General features: G+C 54.1%; 7 protein-coding genes across 7 annotated transcripts; 6 read left to right on the top strand and 1 right to left on the bottom strand.

Annotated features, from left to right (window-relative positions):
- Nucleotides 1-463: 463 nt before the first annotated feature.
- On the top strand, nt 464-2,390 carry M409DRAFT_63489 (multicopper oxidase; the record flags this gene model as incomplete). Its single annotated transcript, XM_033815625.1, has 2 exons — nt 464-655; nt 843-2,390. The coding sequence occupies 2 exons, from the start codon at nt 464-466 to the stop codon at nt 2,388-2,390; spliced, it is 1,740 nt and encodes a 579-aa protein (XP_033672852.1).
- A 1,137-nt stretch (nt 2,391-3,527) lies between these two features.
- Nucleotides 3,528-4,137, top strand: M409DRAFT_18193 (uncharacterized protein; the record flags this gene model as incomplete). Its single annotated transcript, XM_033804397.1, has 4 exons — nt 3,528-3,572; nt 3,621-3,770; nt 3,837-3,992; nt 4,045-4,137. 4 exons carry the CDS (start codon nt 3,528-3,530, stop codon nt 4,135-4,137), a joined length of 444 nt encoding a protein of 147 aa, XP_033672851.1.
- Nucleotides 4,138-4,895: 758 nt separating this feature from the next.
- Nucleotides 4,896-6,755, top strand: M409DRAFT_18192 (uncharacterized protein; the record flags this gene model as incomplete). Its single annotated transcript, XM_033804396.1, has 2 exons — nt 4,896-5,515; nt 5,570-6,755. 2 exons carry the CDS (start codon nt 4,896-4,898, stop codon nt 6,753-6,755), a joined length of 1,806 nt encoding a protein of 601 aa, XP_033672850.1.
- Nucleotides 6,756-7,719: 964 nt separating this feature from the next.
- Nucleotides 7,720-9,815, bottom strand: M409DRAFT_18191 (uncharacterized protein; the record flags this gene model as incomplete). Its single annotated transcript, XM_033804395.1, has 9 exons — nt 7,720-7,773; nt 7,840-7,943; nt 7,999-8,406; nt 8,460-8,797; nt 8,850-8,879; nt 8,939-9,229; nt 9,281-9,377; nt 9,429-9,504; nt 9,567-9,815. 9 exons carry the CDS (start codon nt 9,813-9,815, stop codon nt 7,720-7,722), a joined length of 1,647 nt encoding a protein of 548 aa, XP_033672849.1.
- Nucleotides 9,816-10,803: 988 nt separating this feature from the next.
- On the top strand, nt 10,804-12,008 carry M409DRAFT_63487 (uncharacterized protein; the record flags this gene model as incomplete). The annotated part of the gene is made up of 2 exons (XM_033815624.1): nt 10,804-11,423; nt 11,474-12,008. The coding sequence occupies 2 exons, from the start codon at nt 10,804-10,806 to the stop codon at nt 12,006-12,008; spliced, it is 1,155 nt and encodes a 384-aa protein (XP_033672848.1).
- A 519-nt stretch (nt 12,009-12,527) lies between these two features.
- Nucleotides 12,528-14,285, top strand: M409DRAFT_63486 (uncharacterized protein; the record flags this gene model as incomplete). Its single annotated transcript, XM_033815623.1, has 5 exons — nt 12,528-12,632; nt 12,692-12,776; nt 12,836-12,891; nt 12,944-13,697; nt 13,750-14,285. 5 exons carry the CDS (start codon nt 12,528-12,530, stop codon nt 14,283-14,285), a joined length of 1,536 nt encoding a protein of 511 aa, XP_033672847.1.
- Nucleotides 14,286-16,467: 2,182 nt separating this feature from the next.
- Nucleotides 16,468-18,787, top strand: M409DRAFT_63485 (uncharacterized protein; the record flags this gene model as incomplete). The annotated part of the gene is made up of 3 exons (XM_033815622.1): nt 16,468-16,741; nt 16,873-18,146; nt 18,203-18,787. The coding sequence occupies 3 exons, from the start codon at nt 16,468-16,470 to the stop codon at nt 18,785-18,787; spliced, it is 2,133 nt and encodes a 710-aa protein (XP_033672846.1).
- Nucleotides 18,788-18,944: the final 157 nt, after the last annotated feature.

Raw genomic sequence — 18,944 nt, 5'->3', positions numbered from 1 at the left:
AGCGTTTCTTGTTCCTGCCTCGGGAGTAGCACGTTGTAGCGGTAGATGCGGAAGTAACACTCAGCTCGTGTCGATTCATATAACAACCTTCGGGTTCCGTTTTGGGAAACCAGCTGAAGGCGCCAACGAATTGGCCTGGGGAAAGCCATCGCAAACGGACTCTGAACTCGGCCCAAGCGGACAATTTGCCGGTCCTGAAAGAACACTGTTCCTGATCCACCTCGTTCCATCAATCACATCATCACACCAGTAAGGAACCAACAACCAACTTCTCTCGCGTTTGGCCTGCGTCGAATAGAGTCTCTGCTGACGAAGTCCATTGTCCATGTGGCGTCAACGCCATGTGGATTGCATGTGGGATAGAGTGCGAAGGATACAAAAGGTTTTGCCTATGCAAGCTTGAAGTGCTTGGTCAGACCTGCACGCACGATCCTTGCCAATGACCCAGAACTTTCTTTCCGGCATGGGTCTGCGATGCGTCTTGATCACTACTTGTGCTGTGAACATCGCGCATGCACTGGCGAGGCTTGTCCAATTCGAGATCAGTATTTCCCAAGAGGTCCGTTCGCCAGACGGATATGCGCGCCCTCAGATACTCGTCAACGGAACATTCCCAGGCCCGCTGCTTGCGTTGGATCAAGGCGATGATGTGGAAGTGAGCAGTCCTTGAAGAGTCACCGCACTATGTGTGCTGAGATGCTCACTCCACGCCAAGATCGTCGTCTCCAATGGTTTGAACGCGTCGACAGCAGTCCATTTTCACGGTAATACCTACCCCTTAAAAGAGACGTCTGACGGTCGCTGAAGTAGGCAGGTATCGAGCAGTTGGGTACGCCATGGAGCGATGGCATGCCCGGGCTCTCATGCCCGGGCTCTCGCAACGCCCGATCTTGCCGGGGTCCTCATTTGTGTATCGGTGGACCGCGAATGAGTACGGCATGTACTTTTATCATTCACATCTGAAAAGCCAGATCAGCCATGGCCTCTTCGGTCCGCTGTATATTCGTCCTTCAAGTACAGTTGTGAAGCCGTTTGACCGGATCACCACATCGAGTCAAGAGCAGGCGCAGTTGGTAAAGACGGAGAAGACGCCAATTGCGGTAACCATTTCGGACTGGACCCATGTGACATCTCCAGAGTTCACTTCTATTGAGCAGGAAGCCGACCTCGACGTGTACTGCAGCCAGAGCATCTTGATTAACGGCAAGGGCCGAGTGACATGTCTTTCGCCACAGCAGCAAGAGCAGGAGCTCGCAGATCCATTCAAAGCAGCACTCAACGGAAGCAAGCTGCACCCAAGCGGTTGTGCGCCGTTCATTACTCTCGGGCAAGGAACATACAGCCACAACTTCTCCGCAGTGCCGGCAGATCTGATAGATGGCTGCGAAGAGACCCAAGCACCGATCGAACAATTCCTGGTACAAAAGAACGATCGGTGGGCGTCGTTCCATTTCATCAGCGCCGCGTCGGTACAAGCTCCCATTACGTCAATCGATCAGCATCCAATGTGGGTATATGCCGTGGACGGTAGGTATATTGAGCCCGTCCGGGTAGATGGACTCCAGATCTACAATGGCGAGCGCTATTCGGTGATGGTGAAGCTGGACCAGCAGCCAGGCACGTATAGAATAAGAGCAGCCAACTACGCCCTCAATCAGTTGATCATCGGCTTCGCCACACTCACTTATGCCAGTCGATTTTGGCATCGGCCGGATCCTGCGCCGTACTTCACGTACGGAGGAGCGCCGACGTCAACGAATGTGACGTTGCTCAATACAACCACGCAGATTGTACCATTTCCAAATGTTCCACCAGCGAGAACGGCAGATGCGACACATGTCCTGCGTGTGAAGCGCTTTGGAGGGTCCTGGAAGTGGATGTTGTCGGGCACGGCCAGCTATCCAGTCGACTACTCTTCACAGCATCCGCTGCTGTGGTATCCGAATAGTCCGGCCGCGCGAAACCAGAGCCTGGTCATCCGGACAGTCAACGGCACATGGGTGGACATTGTGTTCGTCGTCGAAGCCGATGTCAACGACCCTGTTGCCCCACCTCACGCTATGCACAAGCACAGCAATAAAGCGTACATCTTAGGTGCCGGTGTGGGCGACTGGACGTGGGATACTGTTGCGGAAGCTGCACAGGCTCAGCCAGCTTCCTTCAACTTTGTCAACCCGCCGTATCGGGACGGGTTTGCGACACCAACGGGTACAGGCCAGCACGTATGGCTAGTCATTCGATATAAGGTAGTCAACCCAGGCGCGTTTCTCTTGCATTGCCACATTCAGGACCACTTGGCCGGAGGAATGGCCGTCGCGCTGCTCGATGGCGTAGAGGCGTTTCCTGCGATTCCGAAGGAATATGGCCCTAATTCAGGGCGGCGAGCGTAGCAGCGACAGGTGCAGGTGTGGCGGCATCTTTGTGAATCTGATTTCAAATGCATAACACTGATGGATGCATTGGAGAGTGTGATGGAGGTGGGAGGTGTGGTGAGATGGAATTCTTTCCCCGGACGAGGACACCCAACGTGCGCACGGGTCATCTCGGCGACATGTCTGCTGTGCAGCGGCTACCTCTGACTACTAAAGAAAGAGCTTTATTAGTAAAAGTAAAGAAAAATTTGAAGTACAGCGACAGTGCTCGTATTCCCGAGTTATGAGGAACACATTTTAACGATAATGCTTTGCGTAGGCTTTTGTATAAGTTACAGTTGCGTATGGATACCATCGCCTGATCGCCCAGGACTGCAAAAAGACAAAATATCCCGCACTTTGAGAAAAGAAAAAGAATGTGATGACCGCGCCAGGGCTGTTTCATTGTTAGTTCTTGAACTTCTCATTGAACGATTAATTGAATACTGACGTCGAACCTGGAATCTCTTGATAGACTTAGTAATCGTAGTCAAGCGCCTTGCCATTGGGCCACGCGGCCTTGTTAATAGAAAGACTTGATATGTTCAATTTATAAAGGCTAATTGCCGGTAGGTCGAGAGAGGCCCGACAGCTCCGTCGGCAATCTCGCTTGCCCATCTTGGGCGGCGGAAGCTCTCGCTTCCCAACGTCACCAGAAACCTGCCACCGGGTCTCTCAAGTCCCAATTCTACAAACTATGAGCTTACTGGCTTCTTTCGAGTGCACTGGATGTCATCACAGTCCATCGATATGGCCGTGTTCAGCCTGGCGGTGATTGAAATCAATAGAAGGCCGGCCTTGGCAACAGCTCCTTCAAAGCGGCGACCACAACGGCTCCAAGCTGCGTAGACAGCAACAACTACATACATCGTCAAGGCAAGCGTTACTCAGACCAAGTTACTCCGACATGCACCCGTTCTAACCGCACAAGATAGAGGGACAAGACAAGTCGTCTAGAGACTGCTGACAAATTGCTCGGGCTGTCTTCCAGCAATGACGAGTGACAAGCCATTGGGAAATGTGGCATATCATTGCAACTAAACAGCCAGTCAGGTTTGTAAATTTTCGGAACCCATCTCAACTCATCTGGAAACGACAAAAGAGAACTTAGCCAGAATGTCTTCCAAGAGCCTACCAACGCCTGCTCAAGTCCTTGCGAAGGTATCCAGAGAAATTAAGTCTAATGATCACAAACTAACTCGTCGCTAGTTCTATGAAGCAGAGACTATCTACATGGCTGCTGCACCTAAAGAGAGGGACATAGCAGGCATGGCATCCTGCCTGTCAGAAGATTTTCGTCTCTACCAATCGCCGGATCTGCCATATGGAGGAACGTACGAAGGCCGCTCAGGGTTCAAGGTAAGCTCAAGGATGGAATCTATGCGATCAATTTCGGGGGACTTGCAGCTGACTAGAGTCTCATAGAAATGGTCGGACGACATGGCCTCGTACTTTGACCGACTTGAGGTCATCGATCCGCAGGTCTTCGAGAAGAGCGGCAGTGACAGCGTAGTCGTTTCTTCGACGTTGAAGCTCAGAGTAAGGAAGAATGGAGTGGAATTGGTAGGGCCGCTACTTCAGGTACGTACTTGGCTTACGACCCCTTCAGGCCTCAATGGCTGATTAAGAACAGGCTATGAAGGTCGATCGAGAGAAGGGCTTGCTTACGGAGATTCGGCCTTTCTACTGGAACGTGAAAGGTCTGAATGAGGCCGTCCAGAAGTAGACAAAGAAGATTTGTACGAGGATTCGCCCCGACCCGAGAGGATTAACGTTCCCTCGAGACTACGTCCGAGACCCACTACCACTTTACTGTTCCCAATAGCGGACGATAGCCGCCTCACTGGAATATCAGGCACTCTATCGTCTTATCAGCTCTCGCCCCTCCTCATGAAAAGCACCCGCTAATGTGAAGTCGAATCGATGGGCCCAGAAAGCGGACAGACGATGACGTAAATCTACACCTCGAACGAGGCCATTGTAGCGGTGCGAAATGGCGTGTTGCTGCCTAGACTGCCTCAAGAGCTTCCATGTGAGGTTTCTTCACTGTGAGTGAAAAAGCGCGGCGGCGATGGTGCACGGCCGTTTGCTGAGCACTTTTTAGCATGTGACAGGCTTGGCAACGACATTTTCTCTGCCTAACAGCCCGCGATATGCGTTTGCCAGCGCTTCAGATCGCGTCGATGACGTCGGCGACAGCGTGACTTCTACTTCACTTTTCGACAATAGCGCCTTACAACACGCGAGACGTGTTGCGGTGACTGCCGCTTCCTATTGTGAGACGTCCGTGCGCTAAAGTCGCGATGGCGGCAGCGACGAGCACATGATTTTCCACCTCCGTCTTGCTGCTCTTCTCTTCTCCTCACCACAGCTTACCAGACATCGCACGCACAGCATTTCACGGCAGCTTTCGACTTTCCTTTCAGACATTCAAGACATTCATCGAACAGCGACGCAATATCACCAACAGTCACTACCACCATCATGGCGCTTTTCACCCGCCACGAATGCACCACCTGCTGCGATGCCTGCATCCTCCAAGAACTGGTCTCAATCAAAATCGTACGCGCAATCGAAGGCGATCCCGAAAGCAAAGACGAGCTCGTAATCAGAGCCGCCCTCACAATCCAAGACGACAACGACACCGCCAAAGGCGATCTCGTCTGCCATGGCTGCATCTGCACCATGTTTATCAACGCAATCGAAGACGAGTCCAACTACCCACCTCAATGGGCCGGATTCGAGTTGAAGCTGGCAAACTTCGCATCCATCCTTGGCGGCTTCCTCGCAACCTCGTACAAGATGAAGATCGTCGAGTATAAGATAAAGTGGGATGATCGGGTCTATTGCACTTCTCGAGGAGTCAACGGCATCGTATGCGGCAAATTCATCGGCGAGAAGAGCGCCCACCCTCTCAGAAAGTATTGTTTCGATTGCGGGACATCGGTTTGCATGTGCTGCAAGGACCATATCGTTCCTCTCGTCCCGCACAAATGCGACGGAAATGCCCTCGCGGATGAGAAGGACTTCAAGGGATTGACCAAGGGCAAGGAGTGGCAGAAGTGTCCGAGATGCCACAACAAGTTCGAGCTTCGGGATGGGTGGTGAGTCAACATATCCATCCAACGGTATTTTCACTGCTGCTGACAATCTCCCAGCAACCACATCATCTGTGCCGTGTGCAAGGAATCGTTGTGCTTCATCTGCGGTGCGCCGGCAGCAGCCAACTCGAACCACTGGTGTCGATCGGGTGGCTCTCGCTGCCCTCGCTACAACCAACCTGGTACCCCGAACGCCATGTTCGAAGAGGACGCTATCGCCCTTGCCTTCCCAGAACTTTTCCAGGACATTCCGAGGCCACCAGCTCACATCCCCAACCGCGGTGCATTCCACGCTGAGCAGTTGCGTAGAGAGAGACTGGTCGACGTTGGCGGAGGAGAGCTTCTCACAGCGGAGGATTTTTTCACTGCGCAGGAGTTCCTGACAGCTATGCCAGCACCACCACCACCTCGAGCAATCGAGCGAGCCCACGGAGGTGATGCAACCGCTCAGCCACCAGCTCCTGATCGTGTGCATCGACAGAGGGTTACTGGCCCCGTGCACATCGCTGTCGGCAACGGCGACATCAATGCCGCTGCTCGCAGCGTCAACCCCATCCAGCCGAGACGCAACCGCGTCTTCAACCTTCTAACCAACCGTACAGCCCGAGAGAATGCCATGCCGAATGCCCATGCCAATATGCCATTGCCGCCACGCCATCGCCAAGCCAGTCAACCACAGCCGGCCGTTCAGACTCAGCGTTTCAACGCTCATCCTGCTATTCGACTTGCTAACAGAACGCAGCAGCAGACGCAACTTCGTCGTTCCAATGCCGTTTCAAATGTGGCCGTCGTCAACGAGCCTCTCAACGGACTGGTCCATGGCCATCACCACCGCGGCCAGCACGGTCTATTGGCTCAGGCTCAGACACAGCAGGAGCATACTCACGCTCATCACCGCGTCCAGCAGCAAGCACAAGAGGCACGCACTCACGCCCACCACCGCGGCCGCCACCCTCAACTCACCGAGCCTCAGCTCCAGGCGGAGAACGAGGACACCAACGCCCAACCTCAAGAAGACGTCTATCAACCCCTCCCACGCAACCCAAGCCTCGACTTCACATTCCGCTTCCCACGCCACACCCCGGACTACAGCCAAAACCGCCACTTCACAATCATCGGCGCCGGCACTAACTCCACCCTCACCCCAAACCCCCTTAACACCCCACCACCACCACGCGGCAACAACCTGATGGCCGTCAACCAAACCATCCACTTCCGCCACCCCGACCTCACCGGCGCCTAGCAGCTCCCCGTGAGCTTGAGCTAGTACCGGATCCCATCACCGGTGGTTGTCTGGCTCGGCGAGATGGAGTTTTTCAATGGGGGGAAGTTGGTGTTTTCGGCGAAGTTGGAGGAGGTTGCGGGGAGGGATGACGCGGCGGTGAGCGTCAAGATCAACTGTAATGAGTGGGATGAGAATGGGAGGTTGAGGGAGGCGAGGGCGGTTGGGGTTTGAACGAAAAAAAGGAGACAGGAAAAAACCAAAAACGATTGCAACATATGCAATGGGATGACTTCAGACTTTAAGAGCCAGCTGGACTGGATGGATCACGGGACAGGAAAGGGGTTCTTCTTGGCAATGGAATGGGATCAAAGAAAAGCAGAAAAACCAAAAACGATTGCTATGAATGCAATGGGATGGATTGGGCACACTTCAAGAGCCAGCTGGGCTGGATGGATCACAGGGAAAGGAAGGACTTTCGCCACTCACTCTTGTGAATTAAGGAAACTCGGAATCGAATCGATGGGTATCAGTGACTCTTTTGCAAGATCAAAAATCAACCTCACCTCTCAAGTTCTCACTGCAGTAACTCGTCTTCCTCACAAATCCACACTCGCTTCCTCCCTCTCCCCAACCCAACACCTCCTCACCACTCGCCGAAAGCAAAGCTTTCGAGCGAATGGCCCTTGGCATTTGCGATGACTTCTTTCCATTTCCCCTTCTCTGTTGTCGTCTCGCAACGGACCTCGTTCAAGTCCTCCGTGTCTTCTCGTCTCGGTCGTAAAAGCCAGCTTGTGGTCAGGGGTCGATGCTGAGCAGGCAAATTGCAGTATCCATCAAATCCAATGCAATCTGATCGAAAACCGTCGAGGTCAGAGGTCAGAGGTCGAATCAATCCGTCTCATATCTTTCTATTTCTATTCCTCTCGTCTATCCTGTCAAACGCTTCTATTGCGATCGGCAGTCTTACAATGCAAAAAGTCCTTCAGTGAGCAAACCGGAAGTCCAGTCTCTTATTGCCCTTGTCCGTCGTCGTAGCCTAACACAGAAAAAAATCATTAGCAGGCCGTTACTTGGTGATATACTTCGACTTGAGAGGACTCACCAAATAATGCTCCCTCTCCTCCTTGGACATGACACTCCACTTCCGCTCGCGCGACCGATTCGTCATGACGTAGAAGATCTTGGCTGCTACGAAGAGGAGGATGTCTGCAGCGAAAAGAGTCAGCTTTATGAGCCAAACCATGGTGTCGAATACACATACTCCAACAAACAACCCCAATCAACGCCGCATTCCCCACGCGATACAGCGGCTTATCCCCATTCCGATAAACATTCGTCCCGATAATATTCGACAGCTGAATCGACATATTATATATCGCCGTCGCGACGGTGCGCGTGCGCACGGAGCCCGCGTTCCGCGACGTGATGGCCACGAGCATGGCGTGGACGTAGGGCATGGCGAAGACGAGCACGGCGAGGATCCAGGAGACCCAGGGGCTGCGCGTGCCGGGGAGGACTTCGAGGGCGATGATGCAGGGGAGCACCCACCATTGGCTGAGGGTGGCGAGGAGGAAGCGCTCGTTGATTTTTTCCGAGAGCCAGGTTATGCCGAGGAGGTTGATGATGAAGATTACGTAGGCCGGGATGGTGAGGAGGTTGGTTTCGAAGGCTGGGGGGTTGTTAGTGTGTTGTTCGATGTCGAGTACGGCTTCTTCGACTTACTTCCGAAACCTGCGGACTTGAGCTGAAGCGTGATGTACTGCGTCATAGGAATCGCCGGCAGCCACCAGGAGAGACCCAGAAGGAAGACGGGCCATAGATGGTAGTCACCCAGCGTATCCCAGAACATCTTGAAAGACAGGCCCTGGCGATTGTGCATGTCTCCTTTGGACGGGTCGTCGCGGAGGATACGGTTGACCATGATCTTCTCTTCTCGCTCGCTGAACCATCCCTTCTTCCCGCGGAACCAGCTCGCAGTCTGGGTCGGTGAGGGAGGGAGGTAGAAGTAGGTGATGATCCCGATGATGCCCGTGAGAGTTCCTTCCAAGGCGAAGAGCCATCTACAAGTTACAGTCAGCAGGTTGTGGATTTGGAGTTGGGTTCTCGACTTACCGCCAGCCAGCAAGACCATTGATACCTCGCCTAGCACAACGAATTAGCCAACGTCACACGCACATACCCATCAACCAGGTGTCACCTACATCCGCAACAGCCCAAACGCCAAGAACGCCGAGACGATACTCGTGAACTGATACGACGTCCAGAAGAACGACAATCTCTTCGGCAACTCAGTGGAGGTGTAGAAGTAGCTCAAGTACAGGATATTGTCCGGGATGAAACCACCTTCAATCATTCCCAACAGAGCACGACACGCCCAGAAGGACGACCGACCAGAGATGAAGGCTTGGAAACTGGCAACCAGCGACCACGAGACCATTTGGATCGGAATCCATCGATCTGGGCCTATCTTCTTGCTGATAAGCTGGGAGGGTCTGGAAGGAATTAGTGGATGTTTGGAGAGATATGGGTTGAAGAAGACGAACAGTTCAGCCAGCAGGAAGGTAACGAAGAAGATGGTCTGTCCAGTGTTGTAATCATTCGTTGTAATGCCGATATCATCGAGCATGTTGTCGGACAAGGCTGCCACTGGATCAGCATGAAGCCCCCCGGTTCTGCGATGTCAAGACGAACCCTGCGAGATATTCCCGCGATCCAGCTGCAAAGCGAAGAACGCCAAACAAACCCAGGAACATATTCGGTAATCGATCTTCCAACAATCAGCCAACCAACAAGCCAACATAAGAACCCCCCATCAACATCCAAACATACCTTCCTCACCACCCTCCTCTCCTCCTTCTCCTCCCACTGAAACTCGGGATCCCACCGATGCCGCCCCTCATAAGACTCAATAGGCTCATAAAACGCCCCCAGACTCTCATCGCTGTTATCAAACGTCTTGTTGCCCGTCCGCTTAAACAAGCTCTCCTCGACGATCGCAGCCTCCGGAAAGGCCTTCGGATCCCTTGCCGGGCTGCCGCCGTCAGACGAGCCCTTCTCGGTGGTGAGCATGTCGTGCATCTCGTGCAGATGGCGTCAACCAGGCCGTACGGCTCGCGTGTTCTGGGCGAGCTATGGCGTCAACCAGAGGGACGGCTGTCGCGAGAGGCGCCAAGGATGCAGGAGATGTTGGAGGGAGGGATCGCGGCTTGGGGGTTCTTTCTTCGCGCGTGGATTTTGTTTATCAAGCAATCGCTAGCAGCCAAGACATGGACGGGGTTCTTTTCCCTCGCTGTGACGGCATGGAGGATTGGCCCTGTGCAGGGCAAAAGTCTGGATAAAAGGGCATCCATCATGGGCGACCGCTCTGGAAGGGGAGTGGATCTGCTACCACGCGCAGCGTCTATCATCAAAGTCATCCACTTCCACGGCTTGGGTGAATGGATTACGCTGCTAGTGTTTGGATGCGACGACGGCCCACTGCGACTCGCGCACTCACACGCGGCGAAGAGTCCGTGGTCGTGTCGAAAGCGCAGCGTGCTACGAGAGAGGTGCAGGGGAATGGATGCCATGCGGTGCTATCGACGCGGATGAGCCAATAAAGAGGCAAGCTAAGGCTCGCACGCCATATCCCCTCACTCACAATGCTTGGAGGTTGAGAAAAAGTCGGCGGCATCACCACTAACAAAGGGTGATGCGACAGGCCGGACGACGATGGGCCGAACGACGTGTCGTCCACGTTCCACGTTGTTGCAGCGTCGGTGCACCGGCACATGTGAGGAAAGTCTACCCCACCATCGCTGCTTGCCCGCCGTGTCGGATTGTCTGCGATACGCCATCAGCAGAGCTTTTGCATGGCGAACGCACCTCTCTTTCTTGGTCGTAGTCCTATTCTGGCCTATAGGCGAAGGGTCCGGCTGCATAAGATCTTTGATATGAGTTGCCCGATGCCGGCATGGCGACACTTGGGTGAGTATATGTGTCGTATGCCCCTGTTCTTTGTTCCATCGCCTCTTTAATATCTGATCGATACCCCTCCTCGACTGTTCTCTTTGCTTAGTACTTCAAAATGGCTCCAGCATTGGTCGAGACTCCCATCGCGGACAGGTCTGTAGACAAGACTGCCGAGGAGATTAGGAAGAAGGATGCCAACCAGGGAACTGGATACAAGGAGGCCTTCCAGCAGGGTGCCAAGACAACCAACTACGAGGTCGAACTGAAGGGAAGCGAGAAACACAAACCTGCAAAGTACCCCAACTACCTACCATACTGGGACGATTTCAAGCACCCACCGCTCGAGCCATTCGAGGCCATTGAGCATGGCAAAGACGCCGACCCTACCTTCCCCAACCTCCTCGCCAACGCTACCGTCAAGGACGTGACCGGCAACATCGGTGCTGAAGTGAGGGGTGTTCAACTCAGCAAGTTGACGAACGCTGGCAAGGACGAGCTCGCACGTTTCGTGGCCGAGAAGAAGGTTGTCGCGTTCCGTGACCAGGACTTCGCCGATCTTCCAATTCAAGAGGCGCTCAATGTGGCTGAATACTTTGGTCCTTCGCACGTTCACCCGGCGTCGGGAGCTCCCAAGGGTTTCCCCAAGGTTCATCTCGTCCACCGCAGCGCCAGCGACACCACCGCGCATGACTACTTCCAGGAGCGTACCAACTCGATCACATGGCACTCGGATGTGTGAGTAGTGTCGTCCATAATCGATCAAGACAATATGCTGACCTTCGCAGAACCTACGAGATGCAGCCTCCAGGCACGACTTTCTTGTACCTCCTCGACGGCCCTGTCGCAGGTGGTGACACTCTCTTCGCCAACATGGCCGAGGCATACCGCCGCCTGTCTCCAGAATTCCAGAAGCGTCTGCATGGCCTCAAAGCCGTCCACAGCGGCCACGAACAAGCCGCCGCGGCCCTCGCCCGTGGCTCCATCGTCCGAAGGGAGCCCGTCAGCAACGTCCACCCCATTGTACGCACCCACCCCGTCACCGGCGAGAAGGCTCTGTTCGTCAACCCACAGTTCACCCGCCGCATCGTGGGATTCAAGAAGGAGGAATCCGACTTTCTTCTCGACTTTTTGTACAAGCACATTGCGCTCGGCGCTGATTTCCAGGCACGCATGAAATGGGAGGAGGGGAGTGTGGTGGTGTGGGACAACAGAGTCACTGCCCACTCAGCGATTTTGGACTGGCAGGATGGCCACCGTCGTCATCTGGCGAGATTGACACCGCAGGCTGAGAGGCCTTATGAGACGCCATTTGAAGGGTAGATAGAGATTTGTCTGTATTGATCTTCCTGCTGCCATTATTTTCGTCTCCCAAGCTCTTTTAAACCGTTCGAGAACGTAGTCGTATATAAGGTCGACATTCGAATGAGGGAAGTCGTTTCAACCGTGGGAGTTTACGGGTGGGACTGATCTGTCGTCAATGCGTGCGATGAAGTTGAGAATGTTGCAGAGAGAAAGTCAAAGCGGAAGCTGTTCATGTGGCCGAGAGAATAATGTCATAAAATAATGTAGAGTGTGAGGGGAGGACAAAGTCGTTGTCGTGGCTGCGAGTTTCGAGGCTCGGTGAGGCTCGCTTCCGCACGTGGACTTCCTTGACGTCGCTTCTCAAAGCTCCAGCGCAGCTTGGGAGCTCCCACCAACACCACCGCTGCACGCACAACCCCATACTCACACGGCTAGACGTCGAACACACCAGCCGTCCAGCTCCAGAGACAGCCTCACCGTCGACCGCCGCCTCTCTCGAACCTCGCTGCGCCGGGCCCAGGGCCACCCACCGCAACCATGGCGAAGGATCAAGAAGTCGATCCGCGCATGATGTCTGTGACGCCTCGCATACGATACAACACGATCGGAGGCGTCAATGGCCCGCTGGTCATGCTGGAGAATGTGGGTGAAGAGCATGAGTGATGAGGTGAAGGCGGGATGCTAAGTTGGGGTGATTATAGGTCAAATTCCCACGATACAATGAGATTGTCGCCTTGACTCTCCCTGATGGCACTGAGCGATCTGGTCAGGTCCTTGAGGCGAAGGGTATGTTCATTGGGAAGAGTAGAGTAGTGGATAGAAGGGATACTGATTGGCATGGGCAGGCGACCGCGCAGTCGTGCAGGTGTTTGAGGGCACACCAGGCATTGACGTTAAGAAGGTACCAATATCGTCAGACTTGATATGAGTGCGCCATCTCTGACAATAACCAGACGAGAGTCGAGTTCACTGGCCACAGCTTGAAGCTGGGAGTGTCAGAAGACATGCTTGGCCGTATCTTCGACGGTTCTGGACGAGCAATCGACAAGGGCCCCAAGGTGCTGGCTGAGGACTACCTCGACATCAACGGTTCGCCCATCAACCCCTACTCCCGTGTGTACCCCGAAGAGATGATCTCCACCGGTATCTCCGCCATCGACACCATGAACTCCGTCGCCCGTGGTCAAAAGATCCCCATCTTCTCTGCATCTGGTCTCCCACACAACGAAATCGCCGCCCAGATTTGCAGACAAGCAGGTCTCGTCCACCAGCCCAACAAGGGTGTCCATGACGGCCACGAGGACAATTTCTCCATCGTCTTCGGTGCCATGGGTGTCAACTTGGAAACCAGCCGCTTCTTCACCAAGGACTTCGAAGAGAACGGCAGCATGGAGCGGGTCACGCTGTTCCTGAACTTGGCCAACGATCCCACCATCGAGCGTATCATCACTCCTCGTCTCGCCCTCACCACCGCCGAGTACTATGCCTACCAATTGGAGAAGCACGTCCTAGTCATTCTCACGGATCTTACATCTTACTGTGACGCTCTCCGTGAGGTGTCTGCCGCCAGAGAAGAAGTGCCAGGTCGTCGTGGTTACCCAGGTTACATGTACACTGATTTGTCTACCATCTACGAGCGTGCCGGACGTGTGGAGGGACGAAATGGCTCTATCACCCAGATCCCCATCTTGACCATGCCAAACGAGGGTAAACATACCCCATTCCAACCTATATCACCTCACCAACTAACAAATACTAGACATCACCCACCCGATCCCCGACCTGACAGGCTACATCACCGAAGGCCAAATCTACGTCGACCGCGGCCTCGACAACAAAGGCATCTACCCGCCCATCAACGTCCTCCCCTCCCTCTCCCGCCTGATGAAATCCGCCATCGGCGAAGGCCACACGCGCAAAGACCACTCGGACGTCTCTAACCAGCTCTACGCCAAATACGCCATCGGGCGCGACGCCGCGAGCATGAAAGCCGTCGTCGGCGAGGAAGCCCTCTCCGCCGAAGACAAGCTGTCGCTCGAGTTTTTGGACAAATTCGAAAAGACGTACATCAACCAGGGGCCCTATGAGAAGCGCTCGATTTTCGACGGCTTGGATATGGCGTGGGAGTTGTTGCGCATCTATCCCAAGGAGATGCTGAATCGCATTCCGAAGAAGGTCCTCGATCAGTATTATCAGCGGCAGGCGAAGAAGTCTGGGGGTAAGGATACGTTGGATAATGGGGAAGAGGAGCAGCCGAAGCAGAATGGGGAGGCGGAGAATTTGATTGATGCGTAGGTTGGAAGGAGGGGCATGGGTTTTGGTGTGTATTGTCATCGAGAAGCACAAGTAGACTGTTTAGATTGTACGGTATGCAGTGGGCAGCGAGATTTGAGAAAAAGTATATCGGCAGCAACTTGTTGCAAAAAGGAATTTTTCAGTGAACGTTGAAGTAATGGGTTTCTTCGAGTGTGGTCGATGTCAAAAGGAAGCGGGATGTGAGGGACTGGAAAGCTTCGGGCATGCTCTGGCGGGTATAAGAGGAATGGGATGGGCAGACGAGAATCTCATATGTTACAGATCGGCGACTGATGACAGCGCGGCAAAGACTGAAGTTATTCGATCTGAGTCTCGAAGATTTCGAAAAGCATGGAAATGTGCTGGCATTCAATACGCTATATAACGATAAAAAGAACGAAACCAAACATCTGTAGTGCCTCCCTTCAAAGCGACAAGCTGGGTGAGTGCCTTGATCTGTTCTTTCTTGTCAGCAAATATTCTCATCAAAAGACGACGAGGTAAATATGTGCAAAGGACGAGTAGCTGGTGTCAGACATCCAAGGAAGAAATTGGCCCCCATAACACCGTCTAAGTAGGTTCTTGGCGACGGCTCGAGTGAAAACTGCGAATGTGGAAAAGGTTTTCATCATCCAGCTTGTGGTGGTGGGTAGGACACGCGACGTGATGGCGCGTGTCGTGTAGAGGAAAAGCTGTGTACTGACCTCTTGTCAAGGAGCCTCCTGCTCTCTCTTCAACGTTGAAGAGACGAGCGGGAGACGATGGTGGGTGTTCAGCATCGCAGCATCGCAACATGCGAGTGCCAAGCACATGCCCACATCATAAAAGGATCTTTTATATGCCAAATCTTCCGCCAAATCGGAATCGGATGGATTGAGTTGTAATCTGAGACGTCAGAGAAAAGCTTCTGCCGGTGGAAGGAGTCGCTGGTGGTAGTGATGGTGCTACGGATTTGACCTGTTGGACCCAAACTCGGCAGTCAGTACATGTTTCGGCTGCATGTAGGCGAAGGTGTAAATTTGGAAGGGGTCGAGGAAGTGTCAGACGAAGTACTGGCTAGTTACGTCCGCCGTGCGAGGGCGAACGGGACAGATTGGATTTCTTCAAGGGCGGATCTGACGGGAAAAGAAGTAATTTGAGTAGTTGGCATCATTCGGAGAGGGTGGCGAGGGTTGAGGAAGGCTTCGTACATACCGTGAGGGGTGTGTTGTTGGTGTTGTTTGTGGGTGTAGTGAAGTTGTCTCCAGCTTGAGAGAAATGAAATTTATTGAGCAGGTCGGGAGCTCGGACCAGGCAAGCTTAGCGCGGTGGAAGGTAGTCGTGGGAAACTGGCGCACCTCGAACCATAGCGCTGCACGGAAATGAGAATTCAACATCTGGCTTGAGGCGTCGTAAAGACCAAATCAAGGCGGTTCTTTATTCCACGTCCGCGTATGGGCCCATCACAGGAACGGGCCTTCGTACAGATAGACAAGAACGGTAATGCAGTGCGGGCCGAGTCGAACGGATGGCCGTCAGTCCTGCAGCTTTATTTTGAGTCGGTCCGTCCGCTGTTGCAACTTGCCCTCCCCCGTCGTCGTCGTGACCACCGCCCGCTCGCCCAACCACCGCCGCCAACGCTGAGCCCCCGAATACCACAACCACGCCCGCCGCCCAACTTCCACCTCTTCCCCCGCGACCAGACCCTCGCCCCGCCGAAGTCTGCTGCTACTGTTTTACTGACGGGCTACGCTACTTGCGACGTGCGCTGGTGCGCTCTGACTGCCATACCGACTCCGGCATTCATGCGCGCGATTAATCGCCTCACATAAACACTACTGCTACATCTCGCCGCACTCCTCTCACCACCAACCACGATATCGCGCTCTCCATCCAGCGTCCACGCGGTCTACCCTCTCGCCATCCGCCGACGTGTCGCTCGCCGCTTACCCGCTCGCCGGCAAGAGCACGTGGGATGCCAGTCCACTCGTAGGTGCTTCTTTTGCCCTATGCATCTCGAGTCTGGCCTTGAAACAGCTGCTCGACCGCTCCAAGGCCGGCGGCGAGAGTGCGCGCATTCCACATCGCATAATCTAGCCTCGACTTCATATCGCCTGGCACACGGTAGCCCTGCAAGATGATGGCCGCGTATAATCCAACGCCTGGAGGAGGCCACCCGGGTCTTCCTCATGGCCATCCTGGAATGGGCCCAAACCCAGGACAACACATGGGACAGCCGATGCAAATGCATCCGGGCGTTTCGGGCGCCCCACACGTGAGCCAGCCCGGCGCGATGATGGGCATGCAACCTGGCGCGCAGATGGGCCATGGAGGAATGGGAGGGCAGCATCCAGGTGGTATGATGCAGGCGCAGATGGGAGGACAGAGCGTACCCGGAGGCATGCAAAATGCCCAAGGCATGAACCATATGACACCGCAGCAGCACATGCAGCAACAGCAGGCCATAGCTGCACAACGTAAGACTCCCTTTGTCGCCGGACCTGATACGTGACATTGTACCTGCCTATCATTCGCATTTGCGTGCGCGCATGCGAGAGAGGAAGTGTGCTTTGGGTGTTGTGGGATACGAGCTGACAGTTGATTACAGTTCAGGCAAACCCTGCGCTAGCGCAACAGCACCAGATGATGCGGATGCGACAGCAGCAGATGCTCGCGCAACAACAAAACGGCATGATGAATATGCACGGCGGCAATATGCAGTTGACGCCCCAGCAATTGGCCCAGTTGCAGCACCAGCAACAGGCGCAGCAGAACATGCAAGGCGGCAACCAGCCCGTCCAGCTACCTGCGCATCTTGCTCAGCAAATGGCGTTACGACAACAGCAACTGCAACAGGCGCAGGCTCAACAGCAGCAGCATCAAATGGCCCAGCAGATGGCGATGCAGCAGGCAAATTCGCAGCAGAGCAATCAAGGGCAATCAGCCCCACAAGGCCAGCAGGGTACTCCACAGCAGATGCGACCTCAATCTCGAATGGCCAATCCCAACGAGCAAACTCCAAACCAGCAACAACAACATTCTCAGCAAAGTCAAGGCCAGCAAGGCCAGCAGGCTCAACCACAAGGCCCACAGCAAGGTCAACCGGCTCAACAGGCGAACGCTCAACAAGGCCAACAAGCGCAGGGCATGTCATTACAGAGGCAACAGCAACTTGCCATGCTACAACGCGCTCAACGCCAACAAACGCTAGCTGCACAGAATCAACCTGGCCAGGGCGGCATGTTCATCTTGAGGTTGATGAACTTCAGCGATCATCTGAGTAATTTTGATGAAACGACTGGGAAGAACATCAACCAATGGCACAATCTTGTGGAGCGACATTTTGCACAGGAAGGCCGGCTCATACATGGAATCGACATCAATCACCCTTCGTCGGGTGGGCGCCAAAAGCTTTACGAAGTTTTACGCCCATCAATAGCGCGGTACTTCATGACGTACTTCGAGGCCGGCGCGACCTCTATTCGCCTTCACACCGAGCTTGCTCGTGAGGTTCCTCATCCGACGGGAAGCCATCAAGTGACATGTCAAAACGCCATCTTCTCCGTCTCCTACCCCAATGGCATCCGACTCGAGATGATTGGATCGTTACAGGTCCTGTTCTCTGCCGGCAGCGACCAAATCGAGTGCCTCCAATTCCAGACGCTCAACACTGAAGAAGTTCTGACCAGGACCCAGATCGAAAAGGTCTTCAGCGAATTCTCATCGTCCCTACCGACCAAGTCTCCCAAGATGGCTAAGAACAAACTTCCCAAGGCTCAACAAAAGATGCAGGAACAGCAAGAACGGTTGACGATAGACCACTTCCCCAAGGCATCCAAAGGCACCTACGGCATCACGTCGAGAGTGCAACATTTCCTAGAGGTGAGCGACCAAGACCGAAGAACACTTGATTCATGGCCGATCTAACTGGCTCGTAGATTGGTGAAACGATGAACGTCATGTCCGACCTCATGTGGTACGCGCAGGAAAAGAAGCTTCGACCTGAACAAGCCATGGAAGCCCTTATCGCACAGTACGACTCGCAAGCCAACGGCCAGCAGGGAAACCCGCAAATCAATCTTCCTCCGAATGGTGTGCCTCCGGGGCAAAGAACGCCTAGCATGGGCAACATGCAGATGCCGCAGAATGGACCGGGCGGCAACTTTTCATCACCGAACGTGTCAAATCTCAACCTACCGATGCAACCTAACGGCATGAACGGATCGCCGCATATGGGCAACAATCCTGGAAATCTAGCACCGAACATGAACATGCCAAACTCCCACACGCCGTCACCCCATCAAGGAAACATGGCCGCACCGCAAATGATGCCTCAGCACAGCCAGCAAGGAACCAACAGCAGCGTCGCCAGCGCAAGTACGAGTCCCAACATCAACAACTCCAACAAGCGAAGACGAAGTACCGTCAAACTCGAAGGCGACGACGGCGGGGGCGCGGAAGGAAACGCCAACACCAACCGAGTGAAACCCAGTCCTCGCATGAACAAGAAGGCGAAACCCTGACCTCACGACCCCGGCGTTCTGGTTTGACTCTGCTATAAAGGCTAGTTGCGAGGCGCGGGTTCGGTTCGGGTCGGTGCATCTGGTTCAAACGCTATATTTGTGCGGCGGGCGGGGGAGTTTTTCTCTTGAATATTTTGTTGACTACACCCCCATCTTG

Source organism: Zasmidium cellare (assembly GCF_010093935.1).
Source record: "Zasmidium cellare ATCC 36951 unplaced genomic scaffold M409scaffold_4, whole genome shotgun sequence".
Lineage (NCBI taxonomy): Eukaryota > Fungi > Ascomycota > Dothideomycetes > Mycosphaerellales > Mycosphaerellaceae > Zasmidium > Zasmidium cellare.
Note: the sequence above shows the minus strand (reverse complement) of the source record. Positions and strands in the feature narration are given on the sequence as shown.